General features: G+C 58.7%; 1 protein-coding gene across 4 annotated transcripts; it reads left to right on the forward strand.

Moving 5' to 3' along the window:
- Positions 1-467: 467 nt before the first annotated feature.
- CNOT12 (CCR4-NOT transcription complex subunit 12) lies at positions 468-21,912 on the forward strand. Of its 4 annotated transcripts, none has more exons than XM_090261291.1 (13): positions 468-590; positions 3,635-3,743; positions 4,817-5,450; positions 7,090-7,159; positions 10,922-12,277; positions 12,797-12,871; positions 14,197-16,343; positions 18,770-19,136; positions 19,412-19,562; positions 19,657-19,793; positions 20,478-20,635; positions 20,925-20,997; positions 21,448-21,912. In XM_090261291.1, the coding sequence occupies exons 2-12, from the start codon at positions 3,650-3,652 to the stop codon at positions 20,983-20,985; spliced, it is 5,250 nt and encodes a 1,749-aa protein (XP_090117417.1). In that variant the 5' UTR covers positions 468-590; positions 3,635-3,649; the 3' UTR covers positions 20,986-20,997; positions 21,448-21,912. The 4 variants fall into 4 exon arrangements, with proteins under 4 accessions (XP_090117417.1, XP_090117400.1, XP_090117422.1 ...); XM_090261274.1 differs by having other exon boundaries at positions 21,453-21,912; XM_090261283.1 differs by lacking the exon at positions 468-590 and adding an exon at positions 3,185-3,308 and having other exon boundaries at positions 21,453-21,912.
- The last annotated feature ends 1,020 nt before the right edge of the window (positions 21,913-22,932 follow it).

The following is a 22,932-nucleotide window of genomic DNA, read 5'->3' on the forward strand; positions in this document are numbered from 1 at the left end:
GCATAACAGGAGCTAATGAGGAAAACAGCTTCCAGTCTTCCTCACGGTGGCTCTAAATCTGAACTGATACACGTGGGCCGGCCACGTTGCAGGGGCTCTCAGGTGTCGGCTACAGGAAGTCTCTCCAGCCGCCAGTGGTTACCTTCCTTCTCGCCTTGACTCTATGGTGCTGCAATCAGTTCAGGCCGCTGGGCCCGAGCAGCGGGCCGTCCGCCTCTCTAGGCAGTCGTCTCGGTGGCCATTTTGCCCGATCGCTATTAACGGCTGAATTGCGTCAGTTTCACCCGCGTCTGATCCTGGGGCGGGCCCTTCCTTTGCGAGGTTCATGAATAATTGAGTACCTGGGCTGCGGTTATTTGCATACGGACCGGCGAAGAATGCACGGGTTTCCCACTCCAGGCTTTCACTGGCTCATGGATATTCATGAGGCGCTCCGGGGGTGTGGGCCTGGGCGGAGCTGGGGGCGGGGCCCCGCCGGGGCTCGCTCTGGCTAGGTCCACGGTGACGGCGGCTGCAGCGGCGGCGCCGGTGGTGGCGGAGACTGGCCGAGCCCGAGCGGAGCGGAGCTGAGCTGGATCCCCGGGGAGCTTGTGAGTGCGCGGGTCAGGACAGGAGGGCGAAGGAGGGGGCGGGGTCCAGGGTTGGGGGCGGGGGAGAGGCATGGGAGGAGTGGGCGCTTTCTAGCCAGGACCTTGGCTTGAGGTGGGGGGGTGACTGGGAAAGTTTGCAGGGGCCGGGGGTGCGGAGGGAGCAGGGAGCAGGGGGCACGCAGGGAGGGGAAGCACGCGGGAGCTGGCGCGTGTGCGCGGGGGCCGCGGGTGCACGGCCTGGAGCTCGTGCTGGCTGAGCCAGAAGAAAGGGGGGAAGGGGCGCGGACTTGAGGCGGGGCTGGGGGCGGGCGGAGCTGTTAGAGGGACCCTTGCCTCCCCCTTCCCCGGGTTCGTGCTAGCCCCCTCCCCCAGATTTCTCGGCACGCCCCCAACCACCCCAGTCCGCCTCCACCCAGTCCCTCGTCTTTTCGCCGGCTGCTTCACGTCCCGCGCACGGGTCTTGCACTTCTGCGGCCCCCTCTTCTTCCTCCTCCTCCTCCCTCTCCTCCTCTTCCTCACCCCACTCCTCCCTCTCCGCCACCTACCCCCCCCCACCTCCACCCCCTTCTCCTCCTCCTCTTAGGCTGATGCCGTCCCCTCTGTGTCCAGAGCTTCCCACTGGGCCCCTCCAGACGGCCCCTTGCCCAGGGCTGTTCCCTCCTCCTGTTGGCCCTCCCTCCAGCAGTTTCTGTGCTGTCCCTGCCGACCTCTCTGGATCCGGATCCGGCCAGAGGTCCTAGGGTCCACCGGGGCGACCCGTGCTGCCTCGATGTCTCTCTAGGCCCCTGCCCGGGCTGGAGCTACCCACCTCTCCCCAACCCGTGCGACAGGCTTTGCTCCCTGGGGGTGGGCTAGTTTCCCCCTGACGCCTGGGGTGGGGATTGCTCAGAGCCACTGTGATTCTGCAGCTTTTGGCTACGGACTTGGGCACCTGGGTTTCCTGGCAGGGGCCTTTGAGCTGCTGTGGCACCTCCTCAATTTGGGGAAGCAGAGCCTGCACTTCATGGCTGAGCCTCCTCATACTGCAGAGGTGTCCCCCAGATGAAAGAGTGTTTAGGTTCTGGGCCAGTTCATCCCCATTTCTAACCACCCACACCATGTTCCTTGTAATAATGTTCAAGGACAAGGAAACAATCTTGTGTTTTAATTTTATATTTTCTATCATGTCCCCCTCCCCCACACACACTTGGGCTGGCTCAGCACAGTTATTCACCCACCCACAGTGAGCAGTGCTCTGTGGAAGTTGGCTGACCAGGGGAACTGATGGTCTTGGGCTTCTCTCTACTCCCTTCCATCTTTGCAAAAAGCTGGGGCAGGGCCAAAGGTGAGGGGTGGCCCTGGGTGGGTTTTGCAAAGGCTGGGCATCAGAGGGCCCTTTTTGGATTTGGTGCTGCCTTCCCAGACCAGCAGGAGTTGGGTGACTCTGAGGAAGGCAGCACCCATTGAAGGTTGGAGGGGGTTAGATTGTCCTCAGGGATTCTGTGCATACCAGGGGATAGGAAACATCCCCTTCCTTTGGAACAAGAGGGACCTGGACTCTGTCCGCTAGGCTGGAGAGCCTGGGGGAGGGATGTTGTGGGTGGGATAGTGCTTCAGGAGCAAGGATGAGAACTGAGGAGGTGCTGGAGTGTCTGAAGGACAGGTGACAGGACTGGGCCCTGTGGGAGTGAAGGGATTGTCTGTGGAGAGGAAGAGGTGGTTACCAAGGATGTTAGCTAATTGGTGACACTGAATGGAATTGTACTAATAATGGCCAACATTTATCGGGCACTTGCGCGCTAGCCATTATGCTAAGCGGTTTGCTTGCATCTTCTCCCAGAAGCCTCCCAACAGTTTTGGTAACTCCACTTTTCACACCGGGAGACTGAAGCTTAGAGAAGTAAGCACTGTGCCTAAGGCCACACAGCTAGAAAGTGGTAGACACCCCCCAGCATTGAATCAGACCCACAGCCTGCACCTGGTAAGGGCTTAGAGGAGGGACACCTATTGGCTTCTACCGCAGGGCTCTATCACTTGGTTTAAAATTTCTTCTACTGCCCCTCAAAACCCCTGAGCCCAGCACTAGGCTAGTGAGGGCTGCCCCTGTATCCCCAGTTCATAGGCTGTGGCTGTCCTACCCTGACTGTCCTAAAAGAGGGAACCCCAGAGAGTTTTTCCCCCCCAGGCCACCCCCCCACCCCCACCCCCACCCCCACCCCACCCGGATGTTCTCAAGCCCTGTCCCATTCTCCCAGCCCAGGCCTGGGCCGGCTCCTCCTTCCTCTTGGCGCGGCTCTGGAAATCCAGTGGGAGGCCATTGCTATGGCAACAGGACTAGGCCCTGGCTTTACCTCATCAAATTCCGAGCTGAAGCCAAAGCAATTGAGAAATTAAAGAAAAAAAAAAATGTATTCCAGATGTTTACTTCTTATTCCTTATTTTTCCGTGTTTGGATGAGACAGCTCTGAGGGAGGTGGGAGTGGGGCAGGGATGTGGAAGGAGGAGGGGGACGAGGGGGGAGAGGGAACCACTCCCAGCTGCAGGAGGGAGGGAGAGAAGGAGGGTGAGCAGGAAAGGGGAGGCAGGCAGTGAGGCGGAGCCCCAGGTTGGGGAGGAGCGGGTTTTTCCCGTCTCCCTTGAGGTGATTCATGAAGAGGCAAGACTTTGGGGCCCCTCTTGCTCTGTCCCTGAGTAGGTACCTCTAGCGGGGCTGCTGCACCCAGGGGTGCCCTGGGAACGGTAAGTGGGGTGTCTTGGAGAGCTCACCAGGGGAGGGAGGGGTGGCCAGCTCCCTGAAGCTCCAGGACTTTGGTGTTAGGAGACAAGAGTTGGAGAGTGATCTGGGAGGAGTTGGGGATAGGCTGTTGGGGACCTCCCTTGACCTCCCCACCCCCTCTGAAGTTCCCTCTTCCTGTCCCACACTCTGCCTCTGCTGGAAGAAGCAGACTTCCCCTGGCCAAGCCTGCTGCCGAGGCCCAACCCTCTTGCCTTCTCTCTCTCTCTCTCTCTTCCTGGGTCTTCGGCCAGCCCCGCTCACACCCCTCTGCTTCCCAATTCTCCTGCAGGTCCTGCTGCATGTGATGAAAGTGTCCGCTCTCAGGGAAGGCACGGCCATGGCTTCCCCACCACCCCGGGAGATGGAGGAGGAGCTGGTATCTGCTGGCTCTGAGCCAGGTAGGTGCCAATGGGCGCAGGGTGGAGTGGGGTGGCTGAGAGGACGGTGGAAGGGGCAGAGGCTGAACCCCCACTGTGTCCTGGAGAGGCGTGTTGAGTGACGGTTCTGTTGAGGGGGGAGAGAGGGGGGAGTGCTGAGGACGTGCACCATGAGTTTGAAAGTTTGAAGGGTTCCCGGTGCCTGGTGAGACCCTTCAGAACTGTTGGAGGTCATAGATCTCCAGCAGATCAGAACAGGCTAACCTTTGAAATGCTGTGGATAAAGCCGAGCGTTTTAAGAGGAGGAGAGTGGGGCCTATACGAGAAATGATGTGCGCCTATGGGAGTTTGAATCCAGGCCTCCTGGCCCCTGTCTAGACTCCTTTCTTAGGCTGAGCTGAATGAGTGGGTGATAGAGGTTTCTATTAGAAGGGCCGTGTCCATGAGTAATTCGAAGGTGTTTTATATGGCTTGGGAATGCTTTATATAGAAGGTAGGTTCCTGGTCTTGTTTCTTCCCTGTAGCAGATTTATATACTTCGGTGTGGGTTAGGTCAATAGTAAGTTTGCATTCCTCATCACACACCGGATGACAGTGGGCAGGTGGCCTGGGCGTGTAACTGAGGGTAGGGCAGCCGGAGGCAGAATGGGAAGGCTCAGCTGGGCTAAAAGGGTTACTGTGGATGGTAGGATGGAAGTGTCATGTAAGAGGACAGGACTAGGTTGGGGAAATGTTGGGCTGAGTGCTTGATATGGGTAGGTAGGCATTTATTTATTGGCTCCTTTGCTCATTCATTCATTTGTTGGTTAAGCACATGTGTTAGATGCAAAGTAGGGTACAAGGAAGAATAAGGTGCCAGCTGGGTCCTTAAATAGCTTTAGCTTATAGGAGGAATTGGCTAAACATTTTGGGAAGTTGGAGATAGGAAAAGATGCTTCTGGGATGTGTATGGAAAATTAAGGAAGGCTTCATGGAAGAGGTGACCTTTGGCTTGTTCCTAGAAGTTTGTCAACATTTTGAGTTAATAGGGTGGGGAATAAAGTTCTGTTTCCTGGGTCTGACAGCCTCTCCAACCAACCCTTTCCTTTTGGTAGGTGACCCTCGGGCCAAACCCCCTGTCAAGCCGAAACCTCGGGCCCTGCCTGCCAAGCCAGCCCTGCCTGCCAAGCCCGGCCTGCTGGTGTCTGTTGGGCCTCGGCCCCCCCGGGGTCCCCTGGCCGAGTTGCCTTCTGCCCGGAAGATGAACATGCTGGCGGGACCCCAGCCCTATGGTGGCAGCAAGCGTCCCCTTCCCTTTGCACAAAGACCAATGGCTGAGACCTGTACTGGAGGAGAAGCCACCCGAGAGACTGGGAAAGAGGAGGCTGGGAAAGAAGAGATGCCACCCTTGACACCTCCGGCTCGCTGTGCTGCCCCAGGGGGTGTGCGGAAGGCTCCTGCCCCCTTCCGTCCAGCCTCAGAGCGCTTTGCAGCCACCACGGTGGAAGAGATCCTAGCCAAGATGGAGCAGCCACGGAAGGAGGTCCCCGCCAGCCCTGATCGCCTCTGGGGCTCCCGCCTCACCTTTAACTATGATGGCAGCTCAAGATACGGTCCCAGGACCTATGGCGTGGCTGCTGGTCCCATGGATGAGGATGGTGGAACCCTCTCCAGGGGATGGTCCCAGGAGGGGCCTACAAAGTCTCCCACAGTGTGCCCAGAAGAGCACAGCCAGACCCCCGAGGAGAGGTGAGGGGTGGGAGGCTGTATGTGTTGTTGAATTCTGGAGGGTGAAGTGGGCGGCCCCACCTGGGACTGTGACCTTCACTTTTAGGTTAGCTGTGTGCTGTGAGAGTGAGCAGACTCTGTGGTCTAAGTCACAAAGCTTTCTGCCAGCAGACGGCTTTATGACTATATTCTCTTTAAGATTATAATTTTCTTGACAGAGTTGATGTGTGTTTATGGTAGAATTCAAATGCACAGTATGGAACTTTATTTTTTTTCATACCAGGAGCTGAATTTTGCTTCATTTAAATCCACAGCTATTCTGTTTAGTGAAGAGAATATTAGATCTGTTTTAGAGATGAGGAAACTGCCCTGGCTTGTGTGGCTCAGTGGGTTGAGCATCGGCCTGCGAACCAAAAGGTCTCTGCTTTGATTCCCGGTCTGGGCACATGCGTGGGTTGTGCCCCCTGGTTGGGGGTGCCTGCGAGATGCACTGATGATGTTTCTCTCCTTCTCTTTCTCCTTCCCTTCCCTTCTCTCTAAAAAAAAAAATTTGAAAAAGGAGAGGAGGAAACAGATTCAAAAGTGACTTCCCATGGTTCCTCTGCTTTGATTCCAAAGCATGTGCCCGTAACTGTGTGTGCAGTGTGCCAGGTGCTGATGCGTGTGTGTGTCAGGATGAGAAGGGCACAGCCTGCCCGGTAGGAATCTGATGGGAGAGATACGATGTGAACACACCTTGATACCAGGCCAGCTAGTGTCACCGAGCAGAGATTACGGCCAGGTTGGAGACTGTTGCATGTGAACTTCTCCAGAGCTGCTGCCGGGGTGAAAGCTGGCCAGGAGGAGCCTCTTGGGGTGGTGGGCACAGGGCCCTGGAGGAAGAGGCTGAGGTTCTACCAGCTGCACAGAAGCCATCGGCAAGGAGAGCCCGCGGGAGGCACTTTGGCACCCGGGCTCTCTCTCTCTGGGTGGCTCTGCTGGGCCCAGAGGCTGCCCTCCCCCCCCTGCTGCTGAGAAGGGCAGGGCTGCTGTGGGACGGAGCCCAAAGCTGGAGGCCTCTGCCCTACCCTGCCCTCCAGCCTTGCCCTTTTCTCACCTGAAAGTACCTGGAAGGCAGGGCTCCCAATTAACCCTTCGTTGTCCCAGGGCTCCCAGGCTGGGTGCAGCCCTCTGTCCTCCCCTCCGTGGCTCTAAGCAGAGCGGAAGAGGAACAACTTCAGCCTTGGAAAATCACTCTTTCCCCTCCCCCCCCCCCCCCTGCGATCCTTCAAGAAGTATTGGCAGGGCAGCCAGACCAGCTGTACTCTCCCTGGCTGGAGGAGAACATTAACCCCTTAGGGGATAGGAGCAGGAAGGGTTATCTTTCAGGGAATCCTTGAGGGGGGTCTGGGCTTCCAGGATGCTTCTCTAAAGGGGCTAGGGGACTTTACCCCTGGATGCGCAGGCAGGGAATAGGCACCGTCTCCTGGGACACCTTCTGTCTGGTCCAGCTTCTCTGTCGCAGTGGTTCCAACAGGGCGCAGTGCAGAGGGGGGGCAGTTAACCTTGGGTGCTGTTAAAGTCACTTGGGCAGACTCTTATCAGAGAGCTCTGTCCCCGTATTCCTCTATGACTAGCTTCTTAATTCTGTGTCTCCATTTCCTGTCTCTCTCCCTCCCAGGAGCCCCGCTTTGGACCAGGCCTTCAACGGGGACCTGGCTCAGCCTGCCGGCCCTGAGCCACCTACTGACGTGAGTTATCCTCCTGTGAAGAATCAGAATCATAGTATTTTAGAGCTGGAGGGGTCATCTGAGATCATCTGTTTTATCTCTTTGTAGTTCAGATGGGGGCACTGAAGGTCATGGAGGAGGTGACTTGCCCAAGGGCTGGCCCTGAGACTCAGATTTCTCAGCTCCCAGGCCAGTGCCCTTGAATAAGCGTGGTTTAGGCTGAGAGTCTGCACGTTATCAAGAGTCATTGTCCATCACAACTGCCATGATCAAGCACCTACTGTGTGCGGGGCTTGCTCCCGGAACGCTGACTAACGTAATCCTTATGACCACTCAGGCTAGTAGGCCCTGTTGGCCCCATGTGAGAGGTTGGGGTGCCGGAGCTCACAGAGATGAAGTAACTTATCCACGGGCGGAGGCGGGATCTGAATTGCCTGACTCTAGTGCTCTCCTGCCTGAGCTGCCTTCTCAGGGTGCCGAGGAAAAGACCTTCCTCGGGGGCTTCCTGTTACATCCCCCCTCTCCACACAGTGTGCTGGGAGGATGGTCAGCCTGCTCTCCTGAGCCACTGAGCCCTTCTTGCTCATCGAGGCTGTCCCATCTGCCCAGTGGTAGAGACCTGACTCTGTTCATCCACCTAACAAATACTAACTGAGCGCCTACTCTGAGCCAGGTGCTGGGGAAACAGCAGAGAGCAGAACACACGCCACCCCTGTTCTCTGGGGGCTCATCTTCCGGTGCGAGAGGCTGGCGTGAACCCAGAGATCCCTGTGAGCTGGCAGATATGTAGTCAGACAAGTGCTGGGGAGACCCCAGGAAGCAGAGAGAGCTGGAGTGAGGGTAGCTGGGGAAGGCCTCTCTGCAAACAAGGTGAGGGAGGGAGCCATGTAGCTGTTTGGAGAAGAGCATTCTTGGAAGAGGCAACTGCGAGGACAAAGGACGTGGTACCTTCCTGGCAAGGAAGCCAGGCTGTCTGCATCGCAGTGACTGGGGAGGAGCTGGGTGGCAGTGAGTATTGAGAGGTGATGACGGATGGCATGGTGGGAGGCCCTTGGCTTGAGCGAGGGGCAGGAGCTGCTTGGGGGTTTAGAGGGGAGTTGTAAAGAGTCCCCTTGCCCTTTGGTTGCAGGGAGCTAAGACCAGCGGCACGGGCCCGTGTTGGGACAATCCTGGGGCGAGGTGACGGGCCCTGGAGGTGGGCTGTGCTGAGGTGGTGCGAAGCGGTCACTCTGGGTGGACATTCAAGGTGGATTTGAGGACAGGATTTGCAGATAGATTGATAGCAGAGAGAGAGAGCAAGAGAGAGAAAGAGAGAGAGAGAGAGAAAGAGAGAGCTCCCAGAATGAAGGATGATGCCAGGGCTTTTGGCCTGAGCAGCCGGAAGCATGAGGTTCCCCTGTAGTGAGATGGGCACTTATAGGGGCGAAGCAGGACAGGAGGAGATGGGAGCAGTTGGCTTCTGGATTAGTTGAGTTTGAGGTGCCTTTCAGACATCCACACAGAAAGGTCACAGCTGACTGAGTCCGGAGTTTCAGGGACTCGTCCGCGTACAGATGGGAATTAAGACTGGCTGAGGTCGCCGGGGGAGTGAGGAGGGGAGGCACTGGGGGAAAGAGGACCCAGCCCAGGAGACGGGACGGAGCAGCAGCCAGGTGGCAGGGAAGCTGGCGAGGGTGGAGTCCTGGAGGCCGAAAGAAGGCCGCTTCCAGGACCGGAGGAGGGCAGATCAGCCGCCAGATGCTGCTCGCAGGTCAAGGAAGGTGAGCGCTGAAAATGGGACTTCGCTACAGGGGAACATCGTGACCTCGACGCGAGCAGTCAGGTGGCAAGGCGAAGAAAGAAGCCTGTGTGGGGTGGCCTCAGGAGGGAAGGGGGAAAAGTATGGAGAGGGACAGTGCATGTAGACCGTGTGTCCAAGAAAATGGGTTAGGCAGCTCGAGAGAGAGGTCAGGGCAAGGGTGTTTTTCTTTTTTGAAGGAGGAAGAAATGAAAGCAGTTTGTGTGCTAATGGAAATGATCCAGGAGAGGAGGAAAAATCAATGATGCAGGAGAGAGAGGAGGGGTTGGCTCTAGCCCGGAGCAAGGACAGTTCAGGATCTGGGCTCACGTCAGGTAGCGGGGTGTGGCTGTTCTCTGCCCTGGCCTCTGAGGTCCGCAGCCGAGAGAGGTGAGAGGCGGAGGGAGGAGGTGTCTGAGGTTAGAGGAGACAAGATGTGGAAGCGTTGCCCCGGAGCGTTTGGGGGCAGTATGTCAACAGACTGAACAGTAGGATGCAGGAGGGAGTCGAGAGTTGTGTAAAAAAGTGACTTTTATGGCGGTAAAGAGAGACATGGGGGCAGAAGGGGACCGGGAGATGGTGAGAAGGAGGGAGGGTTTGTGACTGTACTTCCCAGAGGGGTTGAAGGATTGAGGGAGGTGGGGGGATGGGAAGAGGGACCTGGATAGACTGGAGGTGGGAGTGGGGGAGGGGGAAACTCGAAGCTGAGATCCTGGAGGGCTGCAGTTGTGGGCAAGGACAAGGACAAAGTCTTGGGAGAGACGGCCGCAGTCGTCAGAGAAGTAGAGGCCGAACCGTGGAGCCAGGCTGCTGGAAGGGCTGACTGAAATCACCGCGGGTTATGGCAGGGGTAGTGCTGGGGGTCGCAGGGATCTGGGGCCTACACTTTTCGGGGCATGAGGGACCCGAAGGGGCTTTAATAGGAGAGCCTGAGCTTTCAAGCTAGAGCTTTGTAGAGAGAAGGGAACACGGAGGGACTGGAAGGGGCCTTGAGGAGCCAGCAGGACATGCCTTCCTCTGTCCAGGCCCACAGCCCCATAGAAGGGACAGCAAAGTGAGTGTGACCTCTGAGGAGAGCAAATATCAGACGGAACAGGTCTCACTTCTCATCTGGGCCAGGACACGCAGAGCAGTGAAGGAGTGCCAGTGCCTGGTGCCCCTCTGTTCTCCTGCTTGCCCCCCTGCCTGCCCCCCCCCGGCCCCCAGCATTCCCCTGCACCGTAGTCCTCCTCCGCTCCATCGTCCCAGAGTATCTGTTCTTTGTAAGTCCTGTCCCAAGAGGCCACGTGCACAAATCTTACTTACTCTTCCACCTACTTGTGAGAGGGACATTGTTGCCACTAGCCCCAATGAACAGAAGGGGAGAGAGGCTAAGGCTCAGGGAAGCCAAGTGACTGCCACCCAGGAGGGCTTACAGCTTACGAGAGGCAGTGCCGGGTGACTCCGTGCCAGGACCGCTCACGTGCCCCAGTGCCTTTGCCTGGAGCTTGAGGCCTGCCTGCTCTCTGGGCAGCGCTAGAACCTGTGGGTGCACAGAGCAGGGTGGGCAGGTGCACCCCCTCTCCCCCTGTGCTGGGCTTGAAGTCCTGCTCTGAGACAGAGCCCCCGCATGCCCAGACGGTCAGATTCCCAAATTTCCATTTCCCTTTATAAAGCCAGCGTTCTGGACCATGAACCACGGACTTAGGGGGTCCTTCGATGGGCTTTAGGGTGGGTAGGTGGGAGTGTTTGAACCACGTGACAGGGTGTGGGTCATATGTGGATAGAACTATGTGTTTTTCTGGGGAGAGGGTCTAAGGAAGGGGTCTGAGAACCCTGAGAAGCTGAAGAAGCTCTAACCTAATCTTTGGGGTCTTTCCCAGCTGTCCTGGGAGACACCCCTTTTTTCTCCTCCTGTCTGTGGAGGGAGAGTGGGATGAAGCAGCTGACCTGTGGTCTGTTGGGTTGGCAGGGGCCTCCCCTACCCACCTGAAGGTGAGTGATGGCTCTCGACCTTTCTCTTGCAGGTTTCCAAGCCCCGGGTCCCCTCAAGTCCAGGCCCCACCTCAGAGAATGGAGGGTCCACCAGCTCAGGCCTTCCTGCTGAGGTCCCGGGCCCAGCCCCTGGCTCTCCCAGACTTCACTCGCCCGACAAGAGCTCCCCCCGCCGCTCTCATCTTCCAGAAGTTCAGAGTCCTTCAGCTTCTGGGCCTTCTCCCTTCCTCCCTGTGACTCCGTCATCCCCAACAGTGGCCCTGCCCGAGGAGGGCTCCTGCCGTGCCCCTAGCCCAGGGCTCCCTACCTGGGGAGTCCCAGAGGCCCCCAGACCTGGCAGCCCTCCTGTGGAGAAGGTCTCGGGGCGCCACAGCCCAGAGCAGTCTCTAGTCGCCTTGCCCCGGCCCCTGATGGAGGGGAGTGAGTCCCTTGATCCCGATCGGACGTTCCCATCTGGCGAGGAGGTGGCCAGGGGTGACGCAGACCTCTGCCCCACCAGCCTGGCTCAGCGCCGATTTTCTGAGGGTGTGCTCCGGCTGCCTAGCCAAGACCAGGAGAAGCTGGGGGGCTCGCTGGCTGACCTGCCCCAAAGCCAGGGGAGCCAGTTGGCCCTGGATCGTCCCTTTGAGAGTGGGACAGAGTCCAACTGGAGCTTGTCACAGTCCTTTGAATGGACCTTCCCCGCCCGGCCTTCAGGTCTAGGGGTGTGGAGGCTGGACTCCCCACCCCCCTCCCCCATCACCGAAGCCTCTGAGGCTGCGGAGGCTGAGGCTGCGGAGGCTGGGGCCACTGAGGCTCCTGACTGGGCTGCATCCACTAGGGAGGGCGTGACCCAGCAGGGGCGAGGGGCCCGGTCAGCTCCAGAGGGACAAGGAAGACCTGGTTCCTGGGAGCAGATGGAGGATTCGGGCATCTCCCCAACCCAAAAGGGTGATGGGGAGAGTCAGCCTGCACTCCCAGCTGTCCCCCTCGGGCCTCCGCCAACGACAGGGAGCCCACCTGCACCGGCCTTGCTGCAGGCACAGGAGAGGTACGAGGGGCAGCAGGCCCTGGCCGGACAGGAGTCCCTGCTCCCTCTGGTCACCACGGAGGCCGCCCTCCCCGTTCTGGAGCCAGTCATAGGGCAGCAGCAGTCAGCACCCCCTGACCAGCCCTGTGTCCTCTTTGCTGACACCCCTGACCCTGGGCAGGCACTGCCTGCTGAGGAGGAGGCTCTGACCCTGGCCCGGGCTGAGACTGCCCTACCCAGGACAGAGGCTCAAGACCCCTGTAGCAGCTCCCGCTGGCTGGATGACCTCCTGGCTTCGCCACCACCCAATGCTGGCAGTGCGCGGCGCGGAGCTGGGTCTGAGCTGAAGGACACACAGACCCCAAGTGCCTGCTCCGAGGTGAGGACAGGGGACCAAGGAGGGTGGGGGCCTCAGGGGCTAGAAGCCAGGCTTCGGTGGGCTTTGTTCTCTCAGCGCGGACTTTATGTGTCAAGAGCTTGGGGTACAGCTGTGAGCAGGGCACCTGTGGACATGCCCCTCACAGCTGTGCAGTCTAGCAAAGCTAGCAGCAGGGGCTACGGGGTGCTGCTGAGGGTTTAGCAGGAGCTTGTATCCGATTCCAGCGTCCACTAGCTGAGCGGTTTTGGGAAGGTGCCCTTGCCTCTCAGGGCTGCACCGCAGGTAAAGTGGGATGTGGACCGTGCTCAGTGCTTGGCACGAACGGTGTGTTCAGGCTGTAATTAGGACGAGTGTTGGGAAAGGCGACGGAGCCTAGCCACTTGGAGGTGGGCGCTGGAACCAGATGGCCCGGGCTCACCTTCTGGCTCTGCTGCTTGCCCAGGGGTGACCTTGAGCCGGTCACTTTCCTGCCTGTGTCTCAGTTTCTGCATCTGTACAATGGGGGTAACTACTCCATAGGGCGACTGCGAAGACAACACGAGCTGTGGTCCTTGTAAAGTAGTGACAGTAGCCCCTGGTTCTCCTCAGCGCTTGGTGAGTGTTGGCTTTTAGGAAGGTTATTGCCTTTGAGCACAAGACCTGCCTTGTCCACAGGCAGCCAAGGCCCAGAGCTGGCGGAGCCCGCGCAAGGTTACCCAGCAAGCTGGCGGCTGCGCTTGGGCCCAGTGCCCTTTCTTCTACCAAGATGCCTCTGATTTTAAGGGCTTGGGTCCAGGTGGCTTTTGAAATGTATTTTTCAAGCCCAGCCTGGGCTGGGAGGGGTGGGGCTGGAAGGAAGGAGGAGCCGGGGACCTCTGTGGGGAGAGGGTGGAAGAGGAGGAGCAGGAAGGAGTTAAGACCAAGCTGGCTCCTGCCGTAGGTGTGTCTGTCCCGGGATGTGGGTGACTCAACTGGCTTCTGGGCGGGGCCACTGGCGCTGCAGCTGCTCTAGAGGCAGCGGGGCCAGGGTGAGCCTGGGGCCAGAGGAGCCAGAGCCGTCGGACAGGTCCCGGCGAGGGGAGCGGCCCTGCCCTTTTCGGGCGCCCGCCGTACCCTGCTGCCCGGGCGGGTGTGGGAGCAGGGACCATGGCCGGACTTGGAGATGGAGAGCCCAGCGTGTCTATCTTGAAGAGGCTGCTGGCCAACGCGGCGCTGCGGGATGAGGCCGGCAGGCTCCGCAGCCCGGAGGTCAGGGCTCGCCCGCCCTCTGGAGTGAGTCAGGGAGTATGGGGTGTGGGTTGCAGGGAGCCCTGGCTGGGTCTTGCCCCTGTGCCAGAGGCTGGCTGTCCTGTCTACTACCCCCGCCCATCCCCATCCGCCAGGGACTGAGGGATGGCTGAGAGGTCTTTCTGGGGAAGGCTGGGCAGAGGGTGCTTTTCTTAGGGAAAGAGGGGCTAGGAGCTCATGGGGTCTAGACCGGCTGGGGTGGTGGTGGGGATCTTGCTGTGGAAAGGAGGTTGTGGAGGGGCTTTGTGTCTCGTTCTCTCCCAAGGGAAGTATACCCCACCCCCCTCTGATGACCACTCAGTCAGCCTGGCAGGTAGCCAAGTGTTGCCCAAAGTCTGTAAACATGACCTTAGGGTCACTGATTGTGTATGGGTTGCTGTTGTGGAGTGCTCCTTCTGCGCCTGGCGCTATGCTGAGTACTTGGCTTCAGTGATCTTGTTTAATCTTCCCTAACTGCCCATGCAGTAGGAGTGACCCCTGTTGCAGGCTGAGGACCCTGAGGCCCAGAGTGGTTAAGTGATTTGCTGAAGGTCACACAGCTGGGATACAAATGCAGGCTTTCGGTTGCCAAAGTGCGGCTCTTGGGCACCAGACAGTGCTGATTCTCATTCTGGGTTGGCTCTAAGCATTGTTTCTCTCTTTCTGATTCTCAGGGACTCCTTGGCTGGGCCCAGAAGGATCTGCAGAGTGAATTTGGGATTACAGCAGACCCACAGCCCCGCAGTTTTAGCTCTTCCAGCTGGTGCCAAGATACTTCTCAGGACTATGGCCTGGGGGCAGCGAGCCCCAGAGGGGACCCAGGCCTTGGAGAGAGGGACTGGTCCAGCAAGTGTGGGCAAGGAGTGGGAGAAGGGAGCGCCAGGGAGTGGGCCGACAGGTGTGGCATCGGCGATGAGGAGATGGAGGTCGGCAGCCCAGATGGGAGCGCTGTGTCCACCCCAGGGGGGCTCGCGGCCCAGGACCGGGTGATTGGAAAGCCCACCCCACTTGGCACTCAGCAGGGCCAGGAGACGGATGTTCAGGACTGGGAGTTCAGAAAGAGGGATTCCCAGGCCGCCTACTCCAGCCATGACGTGGAACTCCAGGATCAGGAATTTGGAAAGAGAGATTCACTGGGTTCTTACAGCTGTCGGGATGCAAGCCTTCAGGACTGGGAGTTTGGGAAGAGAGATTCTTTGGGGGCTTATGCCAGACAGGAGGCAGACAAAGAGAGCCAGGAAGCGGGCAAGAAGGACCACGTTGGCAGGTACAGCAGCCAGGATGCCGACAAGCAGGACCAGGAGTTTGGGAAGAGGGATTCGTCACTTGGCACCTATGGCAGCCGGGGCTCTGAGCAGCCGGACCAGGATTTCGGGAAGAGTGCCTGGATGAGGGACTACAGCAGCTGTGGCAGCTCCGTGGCCCCGAGCCCCCAGGACAGAGGCTTTGGGACGAGAGCCCTGAGTGCCGGGTTCAGCTCCAAGGAAACCCAATGGCAGGATGAAGAGTTTGAGAAGAAGATTCTGAGCGGAGGAGACAGCCTGGGCGAGGCCAGCAGGGATGCAGACCGGCCAGTGGAGATAGAGCTGGGGGGCTTGTTCAGACCCAGCACCCCCCAGTTGCAGGACGGGGCGCGGGGACAGAGGGATGGGAACAGCTGGCAGGACAGTGGTGCCAGCCAGGAGATCGGAGGGCTGCAGGAGAAACGGCAGGCAGGGGGCCAGGGCCCGGGCGATGCTGCCCTGGAAGATGGGGAAGCGGGGCAGCGCGGCTGGGCTGGCGACTTCAGCCTCAGCGTGGCGCCCCAGCCGGAGGCGGTCTTCAGCCCCGGGCAGCGGGACTGGGGCGGTGACTTCTGCATGGAGGCTGCCGAGAGCAGCTATCAGTTTGGCATCATTGGCAACGACCGAGTGAGCGGTGCAGGTCTGAGCCCTTCCAGCAAGATGGGAGGTGGCCCCTTTGTGTCTCCTGAGAAGAACTCGACTGTGCCCGTGGACTGGACTGACCAGCTGGGCCTCAGGAACTTGGACGTGTCCAGTTGTGTGGGTTCCGAGGGCTCAAGTGAGGCCAGGGAGGAAGCCGTGGGACAGATGGGCTGGTCGGACAGCCTGGGCTTAAGAGACGTGGACCTGGCCAGCCGTCTGGAGACTGGGGGGTCCGAGGAGCCCAGGGAGATGGGTGTTGGGGAGAAGGACTGGACTTCTGATGGTGGGGTGAGGGGCAGAGACTTGGCTGGGGTCGGGGATGCAGGAGGCCACAGCCAGGCCAGAGAGAGTGGTGTGGGGCAGACCGACTGGTCAGGTGTGGAGGCTGGAGAGTTCCTTAAATCAAGGGAGCATGGAGTTGGCCAGGCAGACTGGACACCGGACCTGGGTCTGAGGAACATGGCCATGGGGGCAGGTAGCAGCTCCAGGGAGCTTGGGGTGGGCCAGGTGGGCTGGGGCAACAATCTGGGCCTGAGGAATTTGGAGGTGCCATGTGACCTAGAGACTGGAGCTTCTCAGGAGCCGCGGGGATGTGGAGTGGGGCAGATGGACTGGACCCAGGACTTGGGGCTCCGGAGTGTGGAGCTCTCTGGGGCCCTGAGTGAAGCCAGGGAGCATGGCGTGGGAGAAGTCAGCCAGTGCCCAGAGCTAGGCCTCAGGGACACTGACATGTGCCCTGGCCTGGAGGCCAGAGACCCCATGGAGGCCAGGGAGCTGGGGGTCGGCGAGACAAGTGGGCCAGAGGCCCAGGGCGAAGATGATTCCTCACCTTCCTTGGAGACCTGCCCTGAAGACCCTGGAATGGAGACAGGAGAGGCCTCCAGCTTTGGAGCCAGGTAAGGGGAACACCATCCCCATGTGGGAGGGGAGGTGTGCGGGCTGTCAGAAAATTTCTGGGGAGGGAAGAACCAGCTTTCCCCAAGGATTTTTACTCTTTGGAAAACAGCAGCTGTTTGGATTGTGAATTTTTATTTTTACTTTTCTTTTTTTCTTTTTAATTGAACTATGACATGCATCCAGGTTGAGTTCCTTTTTTGAATGAGGAATGTAACCGTTGAGGTGTGTGACTCTGTTGCCTGTGCTTTAGGCTTCCTTGGTGATGCTGTATTGTGGCTGTGCTGGAGAAAGTGGCACATGTCACGTCTTTGGGTGGTCCCTGGTGGGTTCCACGCGAGCACAGTGGCTGTTCTGTGCGCCTCTTGGCTCTGGAGTTCCAGGTGCCCTGGACCAGGGGCCATAGGTGCTCTCCGGGGCATAGGAAGGAACACTCTGTTTTCTTGGCCTTGGCCATTCTAGGTCGGGAGGGGAGCGCCTAGTGGCACTCATTGTCTCTCAAGAGGTTAGGAATACGATGCTTCTCGCCTGGCCTGTCTTCAGGCCTAGAAGGAGCAACAGTTTAAGAACCTGAAGGACATTGCAGCCTGACCCCTGGTGCCATGACCATGGATGGCCTCCACACACACAGTTGCTGAAAAAGAAACTTCCAAAGGAACACACTGGTAGTTTTACAAGCCGACCACAGTCTGTCTCAAGGGATTTTTATATTCTATAACCAACTGAGGCGATTTCATACCTGGAAAGGACGCAAAAAGGTGTTGCGTGTCTTCCGTTAAACATTTCCATCCACTGAGACTTGGTTTCATTGTCTTGACTGAGTAGAAAGTTTGACCCTTCCCAACTCTGGAGCTTCTCACCAGCCATGGGAAGAAGGGTGGGGGAGGGAGGTGTGGCACGGGGCTCTTATAAGTGGAGGGGCTGATGGTAGTGGGAGGGGACAGAAAGGACCAGGAAGGGTCTAGAGGGAGTTGGGGTGGTGTTGGAGGGGTTGGGAAGGCATTTGGGGTTGAGGAGGAGGATGGGGAGAAGAAAGGAAGATGGGGCCCTGATGAGGCCCCAGGGGAGCTGAGGAAGGAGTGTTCTGGGGACCCAGGCTGTGGACCGGGGAGATGGAGGAACTTGGGGAGGAGGAGGTAAAATCTGCAGGGTTGGAGGTGAGTGTACAGGACTAGGAGTCCAGAGGATCCTGGGTTCCTGGAAGTCTCTGAGCCTCACATGCTAACGTTCGACTCGGGAAGCTTTAGCATACCTGGTAGCAGAAGGGGGGTGCCCTGATTTCTCTTCCCAGGACTCAGAAAGCTCTGCAGTCCCCAGTGCTTGGCCGCACATCTGACCTCACTGATCTTCACAGCTGCCGGTGGACAGGGAGGGGTGATTATCACCTCCAGTTTGCAGGAGAGAAGGGGTGTGACCTGCTTGAGGTCCCAGAATCAGCAGTGTGTCTTTCCTACTTTTTCTTAAATGCTGTCAGGCCAGCCTCTGTGTTCAGGACTCAGAGGTGTGAGTTGGAGAGTGCGTGTGTGTGCGTGCACGTGTGTTTGTGTTGTGTTTTGAGGGCGCAGCAGGCAGGAGATGCATAAGCTGAATTGAGATGCAAGGTGACCCAGCTTCTCATTCACTGGGCAAACATTTGCTTAGTCCCGCTCCTGGCCAGGCCCTGGGCCAGGTGCTGGGGGCGCAAAGGCAAACGAGGCCGTGTCTTTGCCCTTGAGTTGCTCACAGACTGGCAGTGGAGACAATGAACTGCAGCCTCTGAGGCGGGGGCTTGCAGGGCCGAGGAGGGGCGGTGGCTGGGGGAGCGGAGCAGGCCGGCTCCAGTGGAGGAATTAAGCTGCAGCCAGAGTGAGGGCGAGTGGGGGGCGGTGGTGGAGCTTTCCTGGCGAGGGAACAGCGTGTCCAGATAGACAGCCGTCTGTGGAGCCTGGCGTGTTCTGTGGGACTGGGCACAGGGAGGGGTGGCGTGGGCAGATGGGCCAGTGTCTGGCTCATCCCAGGGCGAGTGTGCACCCGAGCGGGTACTCCCGGGAGGGACGCCGGGACGGCATCAGTATCGGTGGCAGTAGTAACAATAGCTGCTGGGCACGGGGCGCACGCTGAATGCCAAGCACTATGACTCAGGCTCTACGTTCTCATTTCATACCCCCAACAACCCTATAAATTTAGAGGCTTTTATAGGTGAAGGGACTCATCCAAAGTCTTAGTAAGTGGAGGACCCAGGACTTGAACCTGCCAGGCTGGCCCAGCTCATCCCCTCTGTGCAGTGTTGTGTGAGGCCTTGACCGTGCCCTTCCTGAAGGAGTCTGGGAAAAGCATGGAAAGGAGGGAGAGGTTGCGGGGCGGGGGAGACAGATCTTGTGAGGGGGGCTCTGGGGGAGGGAAATGTGACCACACAGTGACCTGGCCCTCTGATCTGTCTCCTTGGCAGCCCCGGCGGGTGCCTGGCCCGCTCGCCGCCCTCTGGCTCCCAGGGCCTGCTGGGGGAGATGCTGGCTGCCGGCAGCTCCAAGGCCGCAGCACGGAGGGAGTCGGCGGCTTCGGGCCTGAGGAGCCCGTCGGAAGAGGATGGAACCATGGCAGGCGATGACCAAGGGGGGCCCCCGGAACCTGGCAGGGACCCTCTGCCCTCCTGGAGGCCCCAGCCTGATGGCGAAGCCAGCCGGACAGAAGAGGTGGACGGCACCTGGAGCCCTGCAGGGGCCGGGCGGGGTGACCAGGGCCCGACGCGCCCCTCTCGGCGGCCCCCCCAAGGGCCTCCCCCCAGCTCCCCCAGTCAAGACTTCTCCTTCATCGAGGTCAGTGAAGGGTGAGCCCAGGGCAGCGAATGTACTGCTGTGAGGGGCGAGGGTGGAGGGAGCCAGAGCCTGGTCCCTGGGAACCCCCGGCTGCTCAGGGCTCTCAGTGGCCTCCATCCAGGAGGCAGAAGCTGGGTGGGGGGTGAGTCATATGAACAGGGTCTCCTGGCTGCAGGAGGGATCTGCTCACAGCCAGCTGCTTTTGAGAGGCTCCGGTGGGACGGGGCAGGACCGTGGGGCGGCGACGGCAGTGGTGTTGCCATTGTCTTAAGCAGGACACCGAAATCCTCGACAGCGCCATGTATCGGAGCCGTGCCAACCTGGGGCGCAAGCGTGGTCACCGGGCCCCAGCCATCCGGCCCGGCGGTACCCTGGGTCTGTCGGAGGTGGCCGACTCGGACGCACGCCTGTTCCAGGACTCCACGGGTAGGGCCAACGTGGTGTTTGCTGCCTGGGGTTGTGCCGGGAGGTGGGGGTGTGGGGTTGCTGTCCGTGCTGAGCCCTCTCTGGGCCCCCGCAGAGCCGCGAGCTTCTCGGGTGCCGTCTTCAGACGAGGAGGTGGTGGAGGAACCTCAGAACCGCCGGACACGGATGTCCTTGGGCACCAAGGGGCTGAAAGTCAACCTCTTTCCTGGCCTGAGCCCATCAGCCCTGAAGGTACCCATCTGACTAGTCAGTGAACCCATCCAGTCACCTTGCATCCCACCTTCTTCTCTCCATCACCTATTTATCCCCTCACCTCCTTCCCACCCCTCCTCTCATTCTGCTCTCCAGCGAGCGCCCTGCTAGACCCCGTGCTGTGTGCCAGGTGTGACGGAAGGAGGAGCAAGGCTATTCTGTGTCCCGGAACCTCATGGGGTTGTGGGGGACAAAGCCATGTCCGTAGTTAGGTGTGGCGAGTGGAGAAGTGTAGGGGTTGCGGGAAGGCACAGATAAGGGCTGGGCCTGTTCGGAGAGAGAAGTTGTTTCCCAGCAGTGGGAGGGCCCCCTGCAGCGTGTGCCCATGCTTCGAGGCATGCACAGGGGTTGGCTTTGGAGGGCGGGGTGGTGGGAGGCCTTCCGGGCGGAGAAACAGAACGAGCAAAGGCACAGGGCTGGAAGTCACGTCTGGCTTTGTCCAGCCCGGTTAGCCTGAATTCATTTCAACAGTATCTCTTTGCGGGGCTGCCTCGTGCAAGGCAGGGCTCAGCTCTTGGGGAAGTTTGCTCTTAAGTGACTTCCCATCCATCTGGGTGAAAGGACTGCAGAGGCGTTTGAGCCTGACTGGGGACTGCATGCTCTTCCGGTGAATCTTCCTGCCTGTCCCTCTGACATCTGTGTGCACCCGGACTTGTCTGTCAGGCCAAGCTGCGCCCCCGGAACCGCTCAACTGAGGAGGGGGAGCCGGCAGACAGCAAGGCGAGCCAGAAGGAGTCCATGGTCCAGCGCTCCAAGTCCTGCAAGGTCCCGGGGCTGGGGAAGCCCCTTGCGTTACCTCCCAAGCCAGAGAAATCCTCAGGGTGGGTGACCTGAACTCAGGGCGTTAACTGACCTCACCGTTTTGGCCTAAAAAGGGAAACCTCACGTTATGGAGAGGAAAACCAAAGCCATAGGGGGGAGGGGGAGGTCGACATGCCCCAAAGTAACTGTATTAAAGTTGGTGGCAGGGTTCCTATCTCTGCAGCCGGACCCTGGGCTGTCTCTTCTGGGCGGAGCCAGGAGTGGGGGCGGGGGATTCTATTCCTACCACTCCTCATTTTGTTCAGCCTCCTCAGGTTTGCTTTGTGACCTTTGCCCTCTGCCTTCTAGGTCAGAAGGATCATCGCCCAATTGGCTACAAGCCCTGAAGCTGAAGAAGAAGAAGGTCTAAGAAGTCACTGAGGTGAGGTCAGGTCCCTGGGCTTGGGGAATGAAGTTCAGGCATGAGCAAGGCATGACCTGGAGGACACAGGGGGCCCTCCATTCACCCTCCATCCCCCCTTCTCTGCCGGGCTGGGAACAGGCAGGTGGGTCCAAGCCCCAGAGACTTGGTGGGTTCCTCGACTTTCCCTCAGCTTTGCCCCAGTACAGGGTGTTGTTGTCTGGCCTTGGATGGCCAAGGAGAGCTTCTATCCCAGCCTTCCTCCCTGGGCTCAAGGGTGGGCCTGGGCCGTGGGGCTGGCTTGAGTGTGCTCCACCAGCCCTTCTGGTATGGGACCCCTGGGGGTACTCACCAGGAACCTTCCTTACAGCTGGGCTTAGCTTGGGAAGCAAGGATGGGCACAGGGGAAGGAAGCTGAAGCATCTCCGCCCACCATGGTTGACGCCCCTGAGCTCTTCTCTCCCTTCCCAGTGCAGGTCCTTCCCGTCTGGCAGTCTCAGGCAGTGCCCGTTCCTGTGGGGTTCCCGGCGAGGAGATGGCTGGAGTTCCCCATGTCCCAGGCTGCAGCCTCTGTCCCCCTCCACCTCTGAGGAGCGTCTGGGGAGGCACATTTATGCACTTTGTATCACCTTCCCAACTTTCCCCCTCTCACCTTCCCTTCCCGCCTGGATTCCGGCCTGGATTCTGTCCATAGTGGTCCAAAGTTCTGGTCCCTCCTCATGTGCTCTCTGCCCGCCTCCCTCCTGCTTCCTCCTCCAGCCTCCCTTGGGTTTTCTTTTGATACCAATTTATAGCATTTTTTATAAAAGCCTTTGATTTTTGTAATGGGTGGAGCCCAGCCCCACCCCAGGTCTCCTTCCGCCCTGCCAGGTGCCCCACAGAGACCGATAACATTTTGCCACTTGAAACAATAAAGTTTTTTGGGAATTGGTGTTGCCCAGTTGTAGTGTGCGGTCATCGCGCGTGTCCCCCTTGTCCCAGGCCGTGGCTGGGAAACACTGGTCCTAGCCCTGACCCACCAGTAACTCATTCTGCTATGGAACATGCCATTACCCTTGCACTCCTGGGCTCGGGGTCCCTGAAGAGGGGGTGTTGGTTCTAAAAGGCTGATCGTTGATTTAAACGATCCCCAGATTTCAGTAGCTTAACACAAAGGTTTATTTTCCGTAACTAAATCGCTCAATCCAGGTGGGTTGGTGGTGGGAACACTACCTCGGAGTCATTCAGAGCCCAGGCTCCTTCTGGGTTGTGGCTCAGCCATCCGCAGACGCATTTGAGTTCTCTGCAGCATCCAACGGAGAGCGGAGCATGATGTCGGAAACCTTCATTCCACTGGCCAGAATTTAGTTCATGGCCCCTGCTGACTTCAGGGGAGACTAGGAAATGTAGTTTGGCTGTGTGGCCTCTGAGACAGAGAGAGAGAAAACTGGATATTGGTGAAAATCACCCTTCTCACTAGCGGGTTGGTTTCTGTAAAGGGTCCTTTTGGCCTTTCAGCCCATGCATTCTGGCATGTCCCCTGGGTTCTGGCCTTCCCCACCCAAGCCCATGTCTGTAAGCCTAGCTCTCTGTCATCCTGGGTTCCCCAGACTTGCCCTGAGTTTTGGTAAAAGGAGAGGCTCCTGTGGACTCGCCTTGATGGACCTTAACAGAGTCACTGAATTCAGATGACAGCTGCATTTAGAAATCACCCCATTGACCAGAACTTCTTAGCCTTTTGAGTCTTTTATGGGGTGTGGAAGCTGTCAATATAATTTGAGAATTTGACCAAAGCTGTGGACTTCGTTAGAAAAACGCATGTGTACAGAATTTCGCAGACCAGCCTGGAATTCCCATAATTTCCTAGAGCAGTGGTTCTTCACCTTCCCTGAGCATTACAGTCTCCTGGGGTGCTTATTAAAAGTGCACGTTCCTGGGTCCATCCCCAGGATTTCAAGGCAGTAGGCGGTGCCAGGA

The sequence above is a fragment of the Furipterus horrens genome, unplaced genomic scaffold (assembly GCF_987537825.1).
Source record: "Furipterus horrens unplaced genomic scaffold, mFurHor1.1.pri manual_scaffold_2, whole genome shotgun sequence".
Taxonomy (NCBI): domain Eukaryota; kingdom Metazoa; phylum Chordata; class Mammalia; order Chiroptera; family Furipteridae; genus Furipterus; species Furipterus horrens.